General features: G+C 37.4%; 2 protein-coding genes across 9 annotated transcripts in view; one reads left to right on the plus strand and one right to left on the minus strand.

Annotated features, from left to right (window-relative positions):
* Window positions 1–11,328, minus strand: part of NDUFAF5 (NADH:ubiquinone oxidoreductase complex assembly factor 5) — a 30,930-nt gene extending 19,602 nt beyond the window's left edge. For 4 of the 6 annotated variants that reach the window (XR_009048477.1, XR_009048476.1, XM_057703077.1 and 1 more), the window contains exons 1-5: window positions 11,077–11,316; window positions 8,865–8,905; window positions 6,999–7,062; window positions 3,468–3,515; window positions 1,974–2,077 (exon numbers count right to left, since the gene is read on the minus strand). Coding sequence is in view for 3 of the 6 variants with exons in the window: in XM_057703077.1 (XP_057559060.1) it covers window positions 1,974–2,077; window positions 3,468–3,515; window positions 6,999–7,062; window positions 8,865–8,905; window positions 11,077–11,298 (479 nt within the window). In the remaining 3 variants the exon portion in view is untranslated. Of the gene's footprint in view, window positions 1–1,973; window positions 2,078–3,467; window positions 3,516–6,998; window positions 7,063–8,864; window positions 8,906–11,076 lie in introns of those variants that run through there. The other 2 variants (XM_057703076.1, XM_057703079.1) reach the window with 2 other exon arrangements.
* A 116-nt stretch (window positions 11,329–11,444) lies between these two features.
* Window positions 11,445–22,375, plus strand: part of ESF1 (ESF1 nucleolar pre-rRNA processing protein homolog) — a 58,925-nt gene continuing 47,994 nt past the window's right edge. The window contains exons 1-5 of one of the 3 annotated variants that reach the window (XM_057703300.1): window positions 11,445–11,490; window positions 12,557–13,232; window positions 18,352–18,779; window positions 19,414–19,527; window positions 21,355–21,455. In XM_057703300.1, coding sequence (XP_057559283.1) covers window positions 12,599–13,232; window positions 18,352–18,779; window positions 19,414–19,527; window positions 21,355–21,455 — 1,277 coding nt within the window. In that variant the 5' untranslated portion in view covers window positions 11,445–11,490; window positions 12,557–12,598. Of the gene's footprint in view, window positions 11,501–11,913; window positions 11,932–12,556; window positions 13,233–18,351; window positions 18,780–19,413; window positions 19,528–21,354; window positions 21,456–22,375 lie in introns of those variants that run through there. The other 2 variants (XM_057703301.1, XM_057703299.1) reach the window with 2 other exon arrangements.

The raw sequence follows: 22,375 nt of genomic DNA on the forward strand, positions 1-22,375 counted from the left end.
ACATCTATATTTTTTAAGATCATAAAAAAGAATAAATAAGCGTAGAGTTCCATATACTTAAAACTTAATTTAAGAAATGTCTTGCATTATCTCTGAACTCTATTTGACCCTCTCCCAGAGCATCGTGTTGTGACCACAAGAACAAGTCTCTGTAGAGTATGGTCACACTTTCCTGGTAGAGATGGCATCCTCTTTTTTTCTTTTTTTACACTATGGAAAACTTTCACAGACTCCTTTAATTGTTTACTGATAGCATCCAGCATGGATAAGAAAATATTCTGCTGTTATAAAGGTTTGTCACCAAATCTTCCATCTATGGAGCAGATTCCAAGAACTGTGCAACCAACTGATGTACCAGAACAAGGTCTTCTTTGTGATCTTTTGTGGGCTGACCTGGTAAAGTTGTCTCAGGCGGGGGTGAAAATGACAGAGGAGTTGTCCTTCACATTCGGTGCAGGTGTGGTTGGAGATGGCATCCTCTTATGCTGACTTCCAGGACAGCACCAAAGACCCATTTCAAACCATACTACATTAAGCTCATATTTATCTTTCATAACCTTTCTAATGATTATTTGATACTTTAAAAATTAATCATATTATAAACTCTATCATACTTATGCGGAAACTGAAAGTGACAGAATTACAGTAGTTACTTGCAAATAGGAAGCACATGAGCTACAGTTAAAATCAGGTTCTGACTCCCTGCCCAGGGCTCTTTCCCTTAGACCAAGGCTCTGTGATGTTTTTCATTTCACGATGGAATTTGAATACTTTTCTAAGTTTGCTCAGCACAAAAAGCAGGGAAAAAATTACAAACTCACTAAAGAAAATAGCAAGGGTGACCAGCTCTCCCAGCTTGCCTGGAACTGAAGGGTTTCCTGGGACACAGGCCTTTCAGTGCTAACACTGGTAAAGTCTTGGGCAAATCATAATGACAGCGGCAGGTGAAGGGGAAGCTGAGACGAAGCGAGAGAGTAGCACAGACATATATATACTACCAACTGTAAAATAGCCAGTGGGAAGTTGTTGTATAACAAAGGGAGTTCAACTCGAGGATGGAAGATGCCTTAGAGGACTGGGATGGGGAGGGTGGGGGGGACTCAAGGGAGGGTGGGGGGGAGTCAAGAGAGGGAGGGAATACGGGGGTATGTGTATAAAAACAGATGATTGAACTTGGTGTACCCCCCCAAAAATAATAAATAAATAAATAAAATTTTTAAAAAAATCATAATGACAGGTCACCCTAAAAACAGCCATTAAAAGGGTTGAACTGAGCATGCTGAATTTTTGAAAACAATCTGACTATAATAATAAGGAGAAATAAGGCACCACATAGAATATTTTATGTTCTCCACTAGATGCTGAGTTCTTTAGGGTCAGGATTCCTGCCTGAGTTCATTTTTCAATTCCCCAAAGCATCAAGCTCAATGCCTTGTACATTACAACCTATTCAATAAACATTTATAATACACATTTTTATAATAAATGTGCAGGGACGTGGTGGGAAGCACAAAGGGAGAAAGTGACCTTGAGGACTATGTTTCTATGTAGAAGAATGAAAGCACATTTGAGCTTTTCATTATTTGCCAGAATGAGTTTATAAGGGTGCTCTGAATTTGAGTATTGGAGCCAGTATACTCTTTCAAGCTCCTGCCCCCATCAACATGTAACTAAGTTACATCAGTGAGGAAAACCCTTCCATCACAGATGAGCTTTAGCAAATTGAAGAAAGTTGGGGGGAAAAAAAAGTTGAGGTTCTGTATCACTTAGCCCTACTAGGGAACGTATAATCCACAATTCTTTGCCAGAGAAAACACAGCTTATACACCAAGGAAACTGGTTTGTGACTTGAAAAAAAGTTATTAAGAATTTACTCCATTATCTATTTTATTCACCTTATAATATTGAATCTTTCTAGCATAAATTATCTATTTTTAACATACATTTTTTAAAAGCACAAATGGATTACCAACCTTAAACTGCTAACAACCAGATCAAATGTATTTTCTCTGAAGGGAAGAAATTCTTCATCAGCTAAAACACTGACAGTAGGAATTTCCATTTCTAAGGCATTTTTCTAAAGGTGAAAAAATAAAAATTCAACAACACATTTATATGACATCTTAATTATTAACACAATCGTTGTTTGTTAAACTTAAGTCCATGTTATATTTACTTGGCACTTTCTAGTCCTTCCAAAAAACTAAAATTAAAAAATTAAAAGTTTCAGAGGAATAACTGAAGCCAAAGGGTACTAGATGAAACTCTGGGTGAACACTTTTATACTCTTAGATGAAAATGTCTAAGTTAACATGACTCAAAAACCAGAAACTGTAAAGGGAAAGACTGATACACTTGATGGTAAACTAGGCAAAAAGTTCTAAAAAGCAATAAACAACGTAAACAACACATTTGGGAAAATATTTTTTGAAACATATGAAGAAAAATTAATATCCCTAAAAAGTAATTCTTATAAACGACCTAGAATAAGAACATGCCAAGGTTGAAGTAGATAAAGGACCAAGGTACAGACATCACAAAATTACTTACAAAATTCACAAACTGAAAACATGAATAGCCAAACACCAATAGCCAAAAGACATCAACAGCTATTTGGCTACTCTAGTAATCAAAGAGATGCAAATAAAAACAATGAAATTCTAATTTCTGCCTATTACATTAACAAAGACAAAATAAGTGGCTCAGTGTTGTCAAAGAGGAGAAAGGAGTGCTTTCATTTAATATTGTTCTTCATTCTTTCTAAGGGCAGCCTAGAGGTGTATATTAAAAATTTAAAGCAGAACATCAAATATGAATCCATATATTCCACTATTAGGAATTTATTTCCAGGGAGAAAAATAAATCAAAGTTTCTTCGTATAAGGATTTTCACCACAGTGTTAGTTATTGAGAAACTAGAAATACAACTATCCTTCAATAGAAACAGCTAAATAAATCATGGAATATTCATATGCTCAAATACTATACAGCTGTATATATAGGCGTGTGTGTATGTATATATCATTCATTGATATAAAAGAATGGTATTCAGTGAAAAATATGGCATGTTTGCATAATAATGCTTGTATAAAACTGTGTTGGGGAGATATCATGTCTACAAAGGTGGAGATCAAAATGTCACCAGTGTCGAGGGGGGGCGTCAAGGAAGGGAGGGAATACGGGGATATGTGTATAAAAACGTTGATTGAACCTGGTGTACCCCCCCAAAAAAAAAAAAAAAATTTAAAAAAAAAAAAAAATGTCACCAGTGGTTGCCTCTGAGTGGTGGGACTAAGCGTGATTTCTCTCTCCTTTATATTTTCTGTATTGTTTAATTCTTCTTTATGTGTGTTACATTTATAATCAGGAAAAAAGAAAGCTAATTTTATTTTCAAGGAAATAAAAATAAAGCAGAACTAAAAACCAAACCAGGAGATCAGAAACCAACAGTATTAAAAAGCTACCTACCAAAGCATTTTCAGCAATGTCTGTTTGGAAAAACTTTGCAACAGTTTCCTGCAATGGAATAAAGTTGATCAGATAATACAAAAACAAACAAAAAAACCCAGTAACAAATAAAACAAAACAACTGTTGAAATTGCTAAAGGAGAAAGTGATAATTATAGATTAATTTTCAGTTTTGTACGGGTATTTTTTGGCATATAATTAGTATGGTACACAAATATCTTTAATAACACATATTAAGTTACACAGAATTAAATATATGCAGTCAACCCTATATGGAATATATTTAACAATATTTAATAAAATAGAGAACATAGGTATGAATAATCAGCACCCTTAACTTATTCCACTGGGTTAAGGCTTATGTGTTAACTTTTCCATGGCATAATATGCTAAGAGCTAGTCCCCACTCTTGTGTTATAGAAGATCTGGAATGGTTTTCCTGCCTTTTAGTTGTTTATTCAGAGTTTACAAAGAGTAAAGAAATACTTAAACAAGCACAGATGCTTGGGAGCGCCTCAGTGGTTTATTTTCCCTGTTTCACCTATCCTTTCTTCCTTCTCAAAGGAAAGGATACCATGATATTTCTTTCCCAGATTACCACTGTCTGCTACGCTCTCTTTTCTCCAGGATCCTGCTCCCTTCATCACTTGCTCTGCCAATCTTTAATCTCTATCTTGTGTCTCTTTCCCTCACCTTACAATAAGCACAAGCCTCCCAATCTTGAAAAATCTCCTTCCCTCTACCCACCTTCCAGTTGTTTTGTTTGTAATCCACAACTCTACTTCTCACTGAATTCCCCTCAGTTCTTGATAATCTACTTCCACTCTCACTGCTCTACTAACACTATTTATAAAGACCACTCATAACCTGCTCACTGACTACAACAGTTTGTCTGCTCTCACTGTGCTCAGTCCTACTTCACTTGACCTCTTTGAAGCTCAGCACTATTGATGTTCTCCTAGAAACTTCTTCAGTACTTTCTACTCTGGTTCCCCTCTTCTGTTAGAAATGCCTCTCCACTTCACCCATACCCACTTTGTGAAGGAGGTCCCTGCCCACAACTTGGAAAGATTACCCTACCTCAAAATTCTACCGTTATTTAGCCACTGCTGATGACCTGAGGGCAACCAAAATGCAGGTAAATGTTTAACTACTGGCTTCTCATTGAAGGAAAAAAAAAAAAAGAGGTGCCCTGAACTATAGTGTTTCAGGATTTCCACAGTGTTAACTATTAAAACAATGGTAGATTTCATGCTATCAACATAATGTTGTTCGATGGAGAGTTGGGAAGAGATGTGCCCAACTGACTCTCAAAAGTCAGCTCTAGCACATCAGGGCAGGGGGTGAAAATTAGGTGAGTCAGACTATCTATCCCTGTCTCTCACTTGAAAATTTCAACTAAGTGACTTGGAGATGGGGCAGCAGTTCCTGGAGTTGGAGGAGCATGTAGACTTTGGGGTAAGGGAGTGTGTGCTGGCAAAAGTTAATAACTGGCTCTTGGTGGGGGACTGCATTGTAGCATTTGCCAACTTCCATAGTGTAAAACTCCCACCATGGCTGATTTTAAGCTATCGATACGATGTCACTGAACACAGAGTTGGGAAGAGATGCTAACTGCCAGCGTTCATGAGCCGGTAGGAGCCAGCGGCAGCACGCAGTGGGTGTAGGGTTCTCATATTGGGGCCGCATGCACTGACAACCACCAGGGATACCCTGCAGGGGGGCAGAAAGAAAGCAGCCATGCAGCATCTATGTAATCCCAGGGAGCATGTGAACAGGGCCTCCATTCTGATGTTTCAAAGTCCCACCCTGTGAGGCCTGACTATATGCCCAGATCTTTGAGTGACATAAGAGCCTCTAAGTAATAAATGTCCTAGTATTTAAACTGGCTTCAGTGGATTTCTGCTTTTTATAATCAAATACCTTATTAAGACACTTTCCATCTCACTTACTATTCCTGGTATCTTTGGCAGCTCCTCCTCATTCTCCCACCCCTAAACACAACTGTGGAAGGTTCCTTTCTATATTCTGGCCCCAGACAGCTTAACTATTTCATCAAGGTCTGTGGTTTCTACAAGGTCTCCTCACACATCCCTTCCTTTATATCCTGCTGTCTCAAGGGTGGCAGGCCTTTGTCTCTCTCACCTGCACTTGCCTTTAACACTGCCCTCTAATTGGCCTGTTTCTCTATCCTCTACCTTCTCCAATCCCTCCTGCATACCATCCCCAAGTTAATCTTTCTCAAACAACACTGTATCACACTCTACCCTTTTCTACCTCTGCCTTCCCTCCTGCCATGCCTTTAAATCCAATGCCTATGAAATACCAATCTAGATTCTTTCACATCCCAGGTCAGATTCTGTGCCCTTTCAGAAGGCTTTGATCAAATGAACCCCTATTGACTTTTCCTTTCCCTTGACTCCTGTTGCAGTTTAATGACTGTACCATTTCCATGGCATTTACTATTATCAATAACAGTATCTGGGGGGGCTCGTACATATCCTTATCCCTGCCTTGGCTCAACTGTACATTTTTTTCTAAGCAGATTTGACATAGAAATCCCACTTTAATCTGTTCCCAGCACAGTTTCCTATATAGAGAGGCTAAAACAATTAATGAATGTTTTTTGGTCTGAATTACAAATTGAAAAATAAATGGTATAAACATTAATAAAGGCTACTTATATTTAGTGACACACAAAAATTTCTAACCAAATGATGAAATGAATATTTTTCATAGATAAAAAAGTTTAGCTTGGACTTCCTAGGTGGTGCAGTGGTTAAGAATCCGCCTGCCAATGCAGGGTACATGGGTTTGAGCCCTCCTCTGGGAAGATTCCACATGCCACGGAGAAACTAAGCCTGTGTGCCACAACTATTGAGCCCGTGTGCTGCAACTATTGAAGCCCACGCGCCTAGAGCCTGTGCTCCGTAACAAGAGAAGCCACTACAATGAGGAGCCTGTGCACCACAATGAAGAGTAGCCCCTGCTCACAGCAACTAGAGAAAGCCCGTGTGCAGCAATGAAGACCCAACACAGCCAATAAATAAATAAAATAAATAAATTAATTTAAAAAATTTAGCTTAATCACATGTTCCAAATGAATGTCAATTTTTATTGCGAATTATAAAAATATTTGAACAAAGTGGGAATAAAGCATAATGTACCTTGTACAGACAAAGAAATTATCAGTAGGAACACTGTCTAAAATGGATTCAAAGAAAAGAAAAAATCATTAAAAAAAAATACTTGGGCTTCCTCACTGCACCTAAAGAAAGCCCGCACACAGCAAAAAAGACCCAACACAGCCAATAAAATAAATAAATAAATAAATAAATTTATATAAAAAAATAAGAGTAGACACAAAACAACCATTAGTTCTATCACTTAAAAAAAATAACAAATGAGCAATTCTGATACAATCAAAATCTAAATATGATACAAACTGAACCAATTAGGAAAGTCTTTCCTTAAAATTAGCCAATTTTCTCAATTTTTCTCAAAGTAAATTAAGTCATCGAATAAATATACCTTATTCAAATATTGTGCTATGTAACCTCTTCCACAACCGACATCCAAAGCGAGGCGGAAGTCTCTGAAAAACAGACACAGAAGTCATGCTTTGTCTATAATAATGCAGTCCATAGAATAATTATTAAAAACTAATTTTCCTTAAGTAAAAACATTTTAGTGAACACAGGTTTCAAAAAAGTTATATCATCTGCCTTTGCTGCCTTGCCTCACAAGGTGTATCCATCAGAGAACACACCAGTCACAGCAAATCTGTCTGGCCTGGCCACTCACAGGACCTCACAACCAGTGGCTTTCCATAAAGTTGCTCCATGACGTGGATTCAGAGAACTGATTCAGTGGGGGTATTTTGATAATATACCCGGATAAAGAATGAAAAGAAGTTAACGTAAATGAACATGAAAATATTTGGCATACCTATGAGGAACTTACTACTTATCCCTATTTCTCATATTTGTTGTTGACTTAGAAATCATCATGTGAAATACCATGAACTATTACACGATAAACCAAAAACCAAACAAAACACCAACTAAATAATAGCTAACTTTTACTGAAATCTTACCAGGTTCAAAGCAGTGTGCTAAGTGTGCAGAGTTAAGTAGGTCAATCCAAGGTCACTCAACTAATGAGCGGCAGTCAGAACTTGAATTCAGTCAGTGTGAATCCTGAACCAGAACTACTATCCCCTATGCTATACTGTCTGCTCTAAATACATCATGTCATGCTAAATCAGTTTACACATCCAATTGTGGGTCATATGTTTTAAGAAAAATTTGTGACAAAAAAAATTTTAATTTTATCCACTAATAACATTTTTCCTATTGGAATCAAGAGTTTCTTTTCAATTTCTGTTAAAAACCTACATCAAAAACATAGAACACCAGTACACAGTTGGAGAACCACTGGTGAGAGAACCAGTTATTTACCTCAGGCCCTCTATCTTGATTGTGAACACAGACAGTGTGGCCTGGGGAAGCACACAGCCTTTGCAATCACAAAAACACGAGTTAGAAGTCTGGGCCTGCAATTTACTGGCACAGTGACCACAGACAAGTGATTTCATCTTGCTTCCCCATCTCAGCTTCCCCATCTATAAAGTGGAAAAGTTACTACCTTCTTCAGGGTTGGTATGAGAATTTTGTGAAACAGTGCATGTAAAGTATTTAGCACAGTACAAATGCTCAACAAAAAGTGATCTGCTAACATCACAGAGCAATTCCACAGCAAAGCCATTATTTAACTGTGGTTCCTGCAACCTGGCTGTAAACTCAAACCTGTAAAGTTTTTGTTATGCCTAATATAGAGCAACGAATCCATCACGGTTTTAGTAACACTTGATGAGGGTGTTCTTTTCTCAAATCTGCCTCTATATAATTGCCATAAAACCTTTATTGCTATTTATAATACTTAAGATAAAATGGCCAAAGTCTCATATAACTTGATTGGGGAACAAATCTAGGTAGACTCTCTCCTTCACTTAGATGGTAAAAGGCCTTGTTATTAATTTTAAACTTTTAAAGCTAGGTTTAGTAAATCTTAAAATTCACATGTCAATTCTTTATATCCATTTTTGGAGCAAGCTTCGCATTACTTGCTTTTGACCAAATCAAGTGGAACAGTCATTCAGTCTTGGAGAGAAGCTGAGTTGTGCTTCCATTCATTCTTCCTTAAGGCAACAATGAAGAAAAGAATACTTGCTCTCCCAGACATAAAAAAAGGAGAGACCTGAGAGTGTTAAAATCACTAATCCTGGTAATAAATTCATCTAGATTCTGCCATTCCAAATAGCAACTTCTCAGCATTTAATTTCCCAAGTCTCCAGTCAAAAGTTGACTGTATTTTATTATGACAATCATCACTTACCTGGCTATATCATATACACGGTCTGCTATCCGACTTCCAACCTGACAGATTACAAGAGGCAATGATGCACAAAAGTTAAGATGAGTAAATTTAATAGAGAAGTAACACTTTTTCCAGTATTGGACCATCCATAGGTTACTTATGTTTCAACATGTTAAGTTCCCTTTATCCCTTTTTCAATTTGACCTCAGCAACTTTCTTTTCAAATTCTGAACATCATAAATTAAAATAGCCAAGGAAACAGAGTTAATTACTTCAGAAATCAATCAAGGAAAGAAGACTAGACACTATACGTATATATGACTTTACATCTTATGTGCTACAAGAATGCAAGGACAAAAAGCAACAGGATCCCCCCCCCCCCAAAAAGCAACAGGAACATAACAAGCATATTACTGTCCACAGATATTAGCATGACATATGTGAAAGTAAAAAATTAGTTAGCTGGGGATATTACAGATCAATGTATCAGTGATCGCTTACTAAAAACTCTATTATTTGATAACTACTAATAAATTTTGTGGAACTCCTAAATGAGTAAACAACTTTTCTGAGCAACATTTTCAAATCAGAAGTCAGCCAAATCTGAAGAAATCTCCTCAATCCCAACCCAATTTAAAAGAGGTCATAAGGTAGATGCCTCCTTTTGCTGCGCTAGCTTCATCTGGCAGGAATAACTTGTGGGAGCCTAATATTCCCCACATTCCACTCATCCCTTATAAACATCCCAGAGTTTCTATTAGGACTTGAAAGTTCAGAACATATGTGTATTTGCTTTGCAGGGGAAGGAGGGGTAAGGGAGGAGGGACAGCAGAAGTCTTTTCCCAGAGGACTCCACTTTGTACATCACTTCTAATAGGAATAACTTTTGTTTATTATTTTAAAAAACTCTCATACACTTTATCTCATTTATTCTAGTCCTGCACATTGGTGAGGCCTCACTCAAGTTGTAATCCAGGTGCTTTCCTTGAACAAGAGCGGCTGGGAACTCACATCTTCTAAATACATGTCACTATGAACCCTGAGAACAGGGTCTGATCAGGCCAGGACTTGCATAGAGCTGTGCCCAAAGTAGGAGCTGAGTAATTGTTGGCTGCATTGGCTTCCAAGAGCTCACTACACTTGATTTCAATTTTGGTCCATCCTTGAAGAAACACTTACTTAGGCCTGAATTCTGTGCTGCCTGTCCAGAGAGTAGAAACTCATGCTCAAGTCCCTAGTCCACCTGGGCAGAGAGGAAGAGGTCTCTCAAACTAGCAAAGACAAATCAGAGATGTTAATTTATCTTAATGAGTCTTCCTAAAACACGAACCAGATCCCATCACTCCACCACTTAAAAGCATTCAACTGTCTCACATTCCTCTAAAGCCATGCTGGCCAATAGAAAAACAATCAGAGCCATATGGGCAACTTAAAATTTTCTAGTAGCCATTTGAAAAAAAGTGAAGAAATTAATTCTAACATTTTATTTAATCCAATATACCAAAACTAGAACTTCAACATGTAATCAATGTAAAAAGATGTTAAGGAAATATCTTACATCCTTTTTTCATATTCAGTCACTGAAATCCAGTGTATTTTACACTTACTGCACATCTCAAAGGGACATTCAAGTGTTCAATAGCTACAGGCGACCGGAAACTACCATATTGAATGGACGGCTGAGATACAGAAGAAAATGCAAAGTCCTTACCCATTAAGGCCTTCCTAACCTGGGCCCTCCCTGACCTCCCACTGGAGCTTCCTCGGAGGCCTCGTCAAGGTCCTTTCGGCCTCCGGGGCTCTGGGTTTGTCTTTCCCTTTGCCTACAAGGCTTTCCCCCCAGATGTCAGCTTGGCTAATTCCTCATCACATCGTCGTCTGAGCGGCCTTCCCTGACCAGCGCAGTCACTTCTTCACTTTATCACCTGGCCTCACTTCTTTAGCTGAAATTACATTTTTTGTTCACTGTCTCGCCTCCCACAAGAACGAAATCTCCCGAGAGCAACGGTCACACATGTAACTCAGGCACCATCTGCCGAGGGAATGAATGAATGAAGAGCACTTTTCAGACACCTGCGCCCGGCCGCTGCGAGACTACAGCAGAGAACCAGACAGAAAGGTCGACTGCTCAAGGTCACACGGCGAGGTGGGGGCGGCCGGGGCCTGGCCGGGGCTCCCGGGCCCGAAGCCAAGGCTCGGCGCCGCCCTCCCCGCCGCCCCGCAAACTCACCTCCTCCTTCAGGTAGTCAAACTTCATCGGCTCCGGCTGCCGGGCCGCCCAGTTCTTCTGTTTCCTCTTCAAATCCCGATCGAAGATGTTTAGGGCCCTGGGCGAGGCGCTGCCCGGGGAAGAAACACCGGAGGCCACTCTCCTGAGGCCGGGGTTCTTCGCGGGGACCTCCGCCGCCGAAGGTCGCTGCCACCGGAGCCTTAGCCTGCTTAGCCACAGCATCTCCAAGCGGCGACGCCACTTGCCAGCGCGTCTGTCGTGCGCATGCGCCGTGGCTTAGACGAAGACTCTGGAGAGCTTCGCCGAGGGAAAGCGGAAGAAGTTTGGCCCAGTTCGCGTACCATTACGGCGGCGCGTCACGCGGAGGATTGTGGGTGTGGGGGCCCATGTGAGGCTTGGCGAGGACTCGGAGCTGTAAGTGGGGGTGGGTTCCAGAAGAAGGGCTTGTAAAGGGGGCAGAACCAGTCTCTGACATGGTCTCCTTTGGATTCGTGAGGGCCGCGCTCTTCCTTCTTGCCTTTGCGACCTCTTTCTTCAAGCTTCTTTGCTCCTCCTCCGGCTCCTATTGAGGGACCTCAGCCCAAAAGCATCTCTCTGAGGTTTGGGAGTTGGGAAGGAGACCCTAGTTCTGGGGTCACCCAGGTGTTCTCCGCGTTAGAGGGTGGGTAGAAGGGGAGGGTGGGCTACGGAGATGAGGGCGGGAGTCGGAGGTGAGGGCAGGTCTTTTCCCCCTCTGCGAATATCTGGCGTATATCAAGTGCTTTCGTTCTAAGCATTTGTACGCGTTAGCTCTAGTAGTTGAATGAAATAGTACCTACCCCATAAGGCTGTTCGGAGGGTTAAATGTTTAACTGCGTAAGTGCATCGTAGTCAAGTCTTGCTTTTGAAACAAAGCACTACTACTTTGTATTTATTAACTAGAGTGGGCCTTTACTTGATTCATGAAGGGTAGTGGAATATAAAGGGGTTACTTTGTGAGCTAAACCTGAATTGGTTTTGATCTCTTTAGTTAGGAGGCTAGCCTTTTAGAAGTAAAGGCCGTTCCGAGTACCAAGAAGTAAGGATTAACGGAGAGAATGGGACCAGAGTGAGAAGAAACAAATAAGACCAGCTGAGACTTCGGAATATTTTAATTGCTTTAGCTTTTTACTTTTAACACATATAAGTATACAAGTAGAAATATAGGCTGTCTAAGTGAGGGCAGTTGGCTAGTAATCATTTGCCTCCCTCCATAAAGACCTGGAATTCTGCTTGGTTTTGCCTTAAATTTATTTCTCCTTATGCTCTGTACTCAAAAGAAGATATTCCGATAGTTTTTGATTTTGTGTATGTGACTCTAAATGAGTTTGGAGAGTGAAATTAGACCTATTAGTTTTATTGTGCTTACATTTAACTCAGAACATAGTATTGTGAATTAATATTTTCTCAAACATCTTACTTAATGCTATTACTAACCTTTCATTATTATTTTATTTTTTAGTATTTGGTTTCTTCAAGCATTTGCTCAGTCATACATTTAAAAATGGCATCCAAACAAGAAATAATGAGTGACCAGCGGTTTAGGCGGGTTGCAAAGGACCCGAGATTTTGGGAAATGCCAGAAAAGGATCGAAAAGTCAAAATTGACAAGAGATTTCGAGCAATGTTTCATGACAAAAAGTTCAAATTGAATTATGCTGTGGATAAAAGAGGACGCCCCATCAACCACAGCACTACAGAGGACTTGAAACGTTTTTATGACCTTTCAGATTCTGATTCTGATCTCTCTGATGAAGATAAAGCATTGAGCCAAAAGAAAATGAAGAAAAAATCCCAGACTAAAAACGAAGTAGAATCAAAAAATCTGGTTGAGGAGAAAAAGAAAGAAACCAAGAAAATTGATCAAAAGGCTTCTGGAAATGTGAATGATTTAGATAACTCTGAGAGAATTCAGAAAATGAAAACCTCATGCAAATCTAAGAAGGCAGAGTCAATAAGTCCCAAGAAAGATAGTAAAGAATTTATACAAAAAAGTACAAAAGGGAAAAAAAACACTGTTCAACATAGTACAGACTTATTTCCTAAAGGAAAATTAAGAACAGTAGACTCGAGCACCTCCAAAATTATGCAGCCTCCCAAAGTCAAGTATTCTGAGACAAGAAGAGAAATGCAATCAGGTTGGTTGGAAAGAACTAAGGGTTCTTTGGTATTACATTACTTTTTCTTATATTGGTCTTTTAAAAAAGGAAATATATGCAGGAAGTATTTTCATAGCATCATAGGAGTGGTCAAATACTTATTTGAAAGTATAAAGCTACAAAAGGAAAAATACCATATGATAATTAATTTTTTGATTTAATGCTATAATGGCTAGAAGAGAGACAAAAATTTAGGTCTTGAGGCTAAACAGTGATTTTGATTTATGGAGGGCACTAGTGACAGCTGTTTTCTCTAACCAGATAAAATGTTATGTGGTCTCCTCACAGGATAAGAAGATGTGTCTGTAGAAGATAAGTAGAGTTGGGTGTTCATTCATTTCTTCATTCATTCAACTACTTTAGTAACTAATATGCGGCAGATAGGACATTGAGTAAGACATGGTTCTCCTGTCTCAGGGCTACTGCTAGTGTATATGATGCCTGTGCAAATTAGAAAACGATGTGCCCTTCTGGTCACAGCGCTTCCAGAGCTCACAGTTTGTTGCGGACAGCACCTTTGAGGGAGGCACAGGTTCTCTTCCCCTGAGCAGACACAGCATTCCTGCAGGGCATATGGCTTGGTGATTGGAGTTTGGTCTTGATTTCAGCCCCTCTTGACCCTTTGCAGATCACCTTTTGCAAATACCAGCCTGCTAAACTGTATGCGGCAGTACTGGCCTAAAGCAGTACTGTCCAATAGAAATATACAAGTGTTTGTTTTCTAGTGGACACATTAAGAAGTAAGAAGAAACAGGTGCAATTAATTTTATTAATGTATTTTATTTAACCTATCAAAAGTTATTTCAGTATGTGATCAATATAAAAAGTGTGATGAGATATTTTACATTCTATTTTCATACTAATATCAAGTTGGACAAGCCATCTTTCTGGTGCTCAATTGCCACATGTGGCTCCTGGCTACCATATTGGACAGTGCAGATCTAAAGTGGAAGAAATTAATCAGAACCATAATACAGAATAGAGTAATTTTAAGTGCCATAGAAGAACAGGGCTGTGAGAATTCAGAGGAAGAGGTTACTCAAGATACAGTAATCAGTAAAATTTATAGGTTATGTGCTATTTTGGTTGGAGTTTGAAAGAATTAAATTTGGGATCCAGAGTATACTACATGTAAAGAACTTTTTGAGCAGAGATATGGTTGGGCTTGTTCAGAAGAGATCAGTATTCCCACATTAGATAATAAGGTATCTGAAGGAACGAGTGAATAATAAAGCTAGAAACGGTTGTTTGAAACTAAGTAAGAAACATTTGACTCTAGTTCATGTTTGCAAGTTTTCTAAGCTTATTAAAATGTTGCATCACTTCTGGCAGCAGGAAATTTTGAGTGTTGGTGTTGGTGATTGTTGATGTTGTAACTGAAAATTGGTGATGTTCAGCTAAGCCAGACAAAGGCTTGCTGTGATTACAGGACCCGAGGAAGGTAGGCATCAGGAAGAGGCAGAGAGAGGTCTTGAATCGCATTGGGAAGGTAGGAAGTATCTACTACAGACAGAATTATAGATAGCAGGGACTAGGGGGTTGGGGTGAGGTCCCATTCCATTTGTAGTGGAACCAGGCAGCAAACTGAGGTTTAGGGAGAAGGGATGTGAGTTTGGTTACTGAAAGTGTAGAATAAGATCAGACTGGAGCAGCAGCAAGATTGACTTGATGCTGAGTTTGTGAGTGAAGTTAGTAGCAGCTTTAAATTTCACTAGATTTAGGGCACTGAGTTAATATAACATATCCATATAATCCTTTGGATTTATTTTACAGAATCTTTTGATATATCTTTTTAAATTTAATTTTCTCAATAACCATGAGAAATGAGGATATATTAATTAGGCAACAAGTGATCATGTGAGGATACACAAAGCTTGGCCAGTAACTCAAGTCTTTGAATCTTTCTACCCCACCTTGTTGCTTGCTGTAATCTACACTGGTTTACAGTCTAGAAGAAGCATTGTCTGTAAGTATAGATTGACTCCACTTATCACCGTCTTTTGTTCATTATTTATTCATCACTTATCATTCCAGCAAATACTATGTACAAGGGGCTTTTTAAGTGCTATGCAGTAAAGATGGAGTGAGGAGTTGCAGTTTAATATTCCATGTCATTTTAAAGTGTTGATGCCCAGCACTTGCATGCCTAAGAATTTATTTTATGTAAATAATTGAACATGTGTGCAAAGAATGTGCATTGTAGCATTGGTTTTAAAATTTTAAAAATGATAGCATAAATCATTAGGGGATTGATTAAATAAGTTATGATATATCCAAATATGTCTGTGACATATGAAATTTTAAAAATAGATTACATGGGTGTTCCCTGGCAGTCCAGTGGTTAAGACTCTGCGCTTTCACTGCTGAGGGTCTGGGTTCAGTCCCTGGGCAGGGAACTAAGATCCCAAAAGCTGCGTGGCACAGCCAAAAAGAAAAAAAAGGTTACAAAATAGAATAAATGGTATGACCAGCTACTTAAAAATAAACTAGTGTGCATATCATAGAAAACAAATTTAGGGAGTTATGTACCAAAATTACCACCCACTTATCTCTGAATGAAAAATTACTAGTCATCTTTATTTTCTTCACTAAACCATGTTTTCTTAATATTTTTACAATGAGCATTCATTACTTTTATAATCAGTGGGAAAACAATGAAGCATTTTTTAAAAGTAGGCGAATAAGTAGTAGTGTTTACAATCACTACTAGAGCAAGTACCATCTAGGAAGAGAGGCAGTTACCTATTTTTCTATTCCCTCATTATTTAGAATAAGGCTTTGTACAACGTTGGCTCTGAGCAAATATTTAGTGAGTGAATACATATTCTGAATGTACTTGATATTGTCAAAAATATTAAAGCACTAGATCTCTTTAAGCCTCCCATATATCAATTTATTATACAACCCCAAATGTGATATGTGTACCATTGTGATATGTGAGATGTCGTATGTCAGGTGATAACTGAAACTTTTTTATATTAATAGTTATGTAGTTCAACATCTTAGGAAAAAATATAACCACCACATCACATTTCAGGGATATTGTTTAGAACAAGGTAATATTTTTAATTAAAAAAAATTCATTTTCATGAAAAATGTCAGTGATAGGCAAAAATTATGAAAATTGTATGGTAATAACTGATGTTTGAGAAGTATTACAATACTAGATAGAACTATGTCTCCAAGGTGTTATTTTAAGCAAGTTGCTTAAGTGAATTCTGATGCTTATCTAATAGTAACTTCCTTTCACTATTGTCGTGGTGCAGCTTATGATAATACCTTTTTTTGGCTTTTTCACATTTACTGGTTAGTTATCTTTTATTACTCCCCACTCTTGTAATACTAAAATAAAGCTCAGTTCTTACTTTTCCTCCTAACAAAATTCCTTTTCATTTGGTCTCAAGTTAGGCATCTTTGTGAAGCCTTCCTTATTATAAATACCGCTCTGCAGGCAAATTTAGATGTTTCTCTCTGTGGTGCTTTAGAACGTAATTTCATACATTAGTAAATGATTTCTTTTGTTTATGAGCCCATGGAGAGCTTGGGATCATGTTACAAATCATCTCCCTTTTTGGTCCCCCCAGCTCAATTTTTTGTACATAGTACTCAATATTTGGTCAATGAATGACTATTATAAGATTATAGGACCACTTATAGGCTCTATCCACTTAGAGCCTGTGAATCAGCAGAAACATAAGCTCCAACTTAAAGATGAATGAGATATATAAGATATATCTATACTCAGATGCACACAGAGTAGATAGACGTATATGATTGTTTTAGAAATAGGAAATCAGTAGTAAGGGCCAAAAAAACTCCAGTTTAAGTGAAAACAGTCTTTCACTCTTCATATATTGCTGACTATAAGTCAGTTGCAAACTTTAGGATTTAGCAGGAAAGTTATTGTTTTGCTCTCTTCATAAGTGATCTTACCCACATCACAGCTTCTATTATCATATACGTGAATCAGTCAGAAATTTCATCTCCAGCTCAAACTTCTCTGAACTGTAAACTCACCCAGCCAGTGGGCTTCTTTGTGTCTCCTCTTAGGTGGCTCAAAGGCACTTCCAGGTCAACATATCCAAAACCAAATTCATGATATACTTCCACCAAACAAACTTCTTCTCTTCCATCATTGCCTCTTTTTCTGTCTGTCCATCTAGTTAGCTAGCTCCCTCTGCAAGCCAAGAAGCTAGGACTCATCTTTGATACTTCTCAAATTCCCAAGCCCCTGTTACTGATTACTGTTGGTTTTACCTCCTGACTCTGGACGTCAAAAGTGACTCACTACTCTCTATCTCTACTGCCACCAACTTAGTGCTACCTTCATTTCTTGCCGGGAATACTGTATTACCCTTTTAATTCTTCTTCACCTCCACTCTTATCTCCCTGCTGAGGTGATCTCAATATGCAAATCTGATGATGTCCCTCCTGAAAATAGCATTGGCTTCTCATTTCTATGACAAAGTCCACAGCTACATGGCACTTCTGGCTATCTGTAATCCAGACATGCTTGCCAGCTTTTTTCTATTAGTGAATATTTACATCATCCTTTCTTGCTACTTGGAAGGTTTCTTTTGTCTGTTCGTGTATCCCTGACTACTTACTTCCTCTTCATCCTTCTAGTAGCAACTCATTTATCTGTTACTTAGAGACCCCTATTTTGTGCTCCTGTAGCATCTTGTAACATTTCTTCTTGGCACTTATCCTAGTTGTAATTTCATTTTTTTACATGCATTGATTTGATTGATTTTATTTGATCAGTATCTGTCCATCTATTCTCTTCCCTTGACTGGGAAGCTTATTGAGGGCATCAGTTGCTTCTCTTTTGCCAATTATGGTATATTGAGTACCTAGCACATAGCAAACACTCCATGAATATTCAATAAGTATACGAATCTACTTGTGTGATCTGGGTATATGTTAAGATTTCTATTAAATAACTTGGTTAGGCATGACTTCTGCTGAACTTATATTTTCCTTTAGTCTGTTTCATAGGAATTATATTCTTACTGGATTTGAGGTCAAAATAACTTGGATTTAATTTAATTCAGTGTTTACATTTTCTTAATTTCTCCCCCCTTTGACCTTTTTGCAGTGATTCCATTCACAATGGCAAGAGACAGTGATGGTGATGGCCATGAAAACTCAACAGCTGGTAAAATGTTTGACAAAGATGCTCTGGAGGAAGATTCAGAAAGTGCCAGTGAAATAGGAGGTGATGAAGAATCTGAAGATGAAATTACAGGCATTTGTAGAGCTGCTGCCGCTGATCTTCATGATGATGACAGTGGTGACGACGACGACAGTGACGACAGTGGAAGTGAAAATGAGGAGGAGGACGAGGAAGATGAGGGTAGTGAGGATGGCGATGAAAGTGACAGTGGCCCTGATCTTGCGAGGGGCAAAGGAAATGTAGAAACTAGTTCTGAAGATGAAGAGGATATGGCAGATTTACTTCCAGAGGAATCTGGTTTTGAGCATGCTTGGAGAGAATTAGATAAAGATGCTCCTCGGACTGATGAGGTGACTTTTTGAATAAATAAGATTATTTGTCAAGAGTACAGTGCAAGTAGCTGTTATGGATGGTAGGATTGATATCATTAAGTTAATAAGGAAAAGCTTCCTTGGTAAATAATACTCTTATTGGTGATTCTGATTAAAACTTCCTGATACAGAATATATCTATATAAAGTAGATGTCTGTCCAAGCAGATAGGGGTGAACTTCTACATAAATAATTAAAAGTCACAAGAAATTTTTAGAAAACTCTTCTTTTAACTAAAAGTTTATATTTCAGTTCCTATTGAAATGTACCTATTGGAAATGTTGCAGATTTATATACTCAACTTTCCTACTCACTTATGGTGAGTAGGGTAGCAGAATAGGCTAACAAACCTGGTAGTTAAAGGATCAGCTCGTCATCATGTTCTGATTCAGGAACTAAGAACCAAGTAAGAGAGAGTGCATTTCTGCTGGCAGTTTTACTATTGTGTGACTCATGCAAAGTTTTCCTTTACATGTTGAAACCACTTAGATAAATACTGCATTAATGATTTCAAGATTTGGGGGAAAGAAGGCATTATAATTTTACTATCTTAATTTTGCAAGCATTGGGAATGATACAGATTATGTAATATTTAATTTTTCTCGTTTCTTAGATTACACATCGATTAGCAGTTTGCAACATGGACTGGGATAAGTTGAAGGCAAAAGATTTGCTGGCTTTGTTCAATTCATTTAAACCTAAGGGAGGTGTTATATTTTCTGTAAAGGTGAGGTGGATTTCATTTTGAAGTAAATATTTCTAAACATCTAAGTTAAATCTCTTTTGTTAAAGTCACAGTTTTCCTTTTAAGGAAAATAATTAATCTGGAAGTTGTCCAATACAGATAGGCACAAATCTGATGTAACAGGTATGAAAGTAAGAAATGAAGAGGTAAAATTGTTGATCAGCTAAATGATTGTGTTTAATTAAAAAAAACCCAAAGAAATCAATTGAAAAGCTATTATAATAAAGCTCAGTAAAGGGACAGGGTGAAAGATAAATATTAAAAAAATACATGCTTCATTATTAGCATAACAAGAAGGAAACTTCTATTTTTACTAGCAGCAGAAACATATAAAAGCCTTAGAAGTTACCTTAAACACATATGCCCTATATGGAGTAAGCTATAACACTTGATAAATAATACTTGAAAAACTTAAATTTTGAGATACTGTATTTCTAGAGAGCCCGCATAGTGATTAAGACTCTAGGCTTTGCAGTATGACACACCTATATTCAAATCTTGATTCTGATACATGCTATATGATCTTGTGCATTTTATTGATTAATTTCTCAAATATGTTTTCTCCTCTAAGTAGATATACAAGTAGTATTTCTTAAGGTAGTGGTAAGGATTAAATGAAAAGGAGATCACACTAAATATTTAGTACAGTGCCTGAAACAGCTCTAAATTATTATTGTTCAGTTTAAATATTTAAGATGTCAGTTCTACAGTTTTAGTATGGTTTCAGTCAAAAGCTCAGTTCAAATGAAAGTTAAGAGAAAGGTTACTGTTAATCATCTAAAAGAATAAACAAGTGAGAATGACTCATACAATTTTGAGAAGTCATACCAGTATAAAAGCACTCACCCTACCAGTTCCAGTAGCTCAACATTTTGTAATGCTACACGAGTTAACAAGTTTGGGTAAAAGTACAGGGACAACTTGATGAAATAGGTAGAGAGAATAGTTTGTATGATAGTTTAGATCAAAATAAACTTGAATACATGGTATTGGAACAAATGGACAAGTCCTTGTGTGGAGAATTTAGTACAGATCTTCATAATAGCTCCAAATGATAGTCAGATGAAGTAAAGAAAAAAATTAAAAATCAAACTAAAGGCAGAATGAAATAGAATGGTATTTTTGTTAAATCTTGTGGAGATGGGTAGTAGTAATCTCTAGACTTATAAAGAAAAAAACACAAAGACTCAACCAGATGTAACTGCATATATACTAAAAACTTCTACACTGAAACTTATTTTACTAACTTAGATTAGTAAGAAAAACTTGGTCCCCTAGTTGATAAATTACATATTTCAGACAACTCAAAAAAGCATACATTAGTCAGTTAAATCTTTTCTATTTAAAGAATTTCTTTAAAAGAAAGTGTTGGATAAATGATATGACATAGTGATGTTAGGTATTACAAAATTATTTTTCTTCATTGTTTTATATATTTCTTTAATCACTTTAATATATCTCATTTAAATTATTTAATCCAGTCATTTTTCACATGTGTGTGTGTGTTTATATTGCATTCCTTGAGCTTAGAATCTTGTTTCACTTTTCTTAATTTTTCCCGTGGAACCCAGAATGTATGAAGGAAATATTCTGTTTTTGTTCCTAAGCCCCACGTCTGTTAATCCCCAGCCAAAATGACTATTTTTAAGACTCTTCCTCAGGATGCTTTAGCTTCCTATAGTGGGTTTGGAAGTAAGGCGTTCTTGATGTTTTCATTGAGTCCAGTTTAGAGTTTCTGACCTTGACAGGTCTGTATTACAAGAAAAGGGAAGTATAAATTAACATTGATCTTATTTTTTGTGTGTTTAGATATATCCTTCGGAGTTTGGAAAGGAGAGGATGAAAGAAGAGCAAGTTCAAGGACCAGTAGAGTTATTAAGCATTCCTGAAGATGCCCCTGAAAAAGACTGGTATTAAAACATTCTAGAAAATAAAACTAAACCTCGTATGAGTTTGTGTCGCTAATTCAGAATTCTCATCACTTTAATAGTTGGGACTAAAGTTCACCCTTGTGCCATTCATGGTTAAAACAGGTTGCAAAGCAGGTTAAAGTCTGTCAGAAGTGGCATACCATTCCAACATTTTTTGTGTATGTTTATATTTCTGTATTCATGAAAATAATTATTTCAGTTTTGAAAAACATTTCATGATTAAACTGATTTAGAGTTCTCAGCCTCATTGTCCTGAATCAGTAAGTTCGTGTTTTCTGAGATGTTGCTTTCTATGTAAATGGCATTGAAACTATTTGCCTTCAAATTATATAATTTCTCTTATTTAAGAATTATATAGTAGAAAAAGTAGAAAAAGTTCTCTATCATCGTAGCGTAGTATAGAAAAATTTGAGACAGTTTTTAATCCACTAGGTGGAGCTATATGTGCACTTAATAAAAATTGGGGGTAAATGAGAGCAAATGAAGACCCTCAAAGAATATGCTGTAGTTAATTATTGAACTTATACCATGTAGACTGGACAACACGTGAATAAAGTTTTACAAGATCAGTAATTTCTATATAATAAACGCAAATGCTTTTTAGCATATTTTATAATACAGTGAGAAGGCTGTATGTGATAGCAAAACAAATAAAAAAATAGCTATTCTAAGAATTAAAATCACAGGTAAGCATGTTATTCTTGCTTTCCTTTTCTAAATACCAAATTCCAGTCAAAATTTCTAGTCTGTACCTTGTCAAAATAATAAATTGAGCTTAAGTATTTAACGTTCATGAAGGCAAATCATGAAGGATGGATTGGAATAAAGACCAGCTTGTGGTGTATTTTTCTTGGAACAATTACATTTATTTTTTAAAGGAAAAGAGGTATTTGTGTTCC

This window comes from Hippopotamus amphibius, chromosome 12 (genome assembly GCF_030028045.1).
Source record: "Hippopotamus amphibius kiboko isolate mHipAmp2 chromosome 12, mHipAmp2.hap2, whole genome shotgun sequence".
Taxonomy (NCBI): domain Eukaryota; kingdom Metazoa; phylum Chordata; class Mammalia; order Artiodactyla; family Hippopotamidae; genus Hippopotamus; species Hippopotamus amphibius.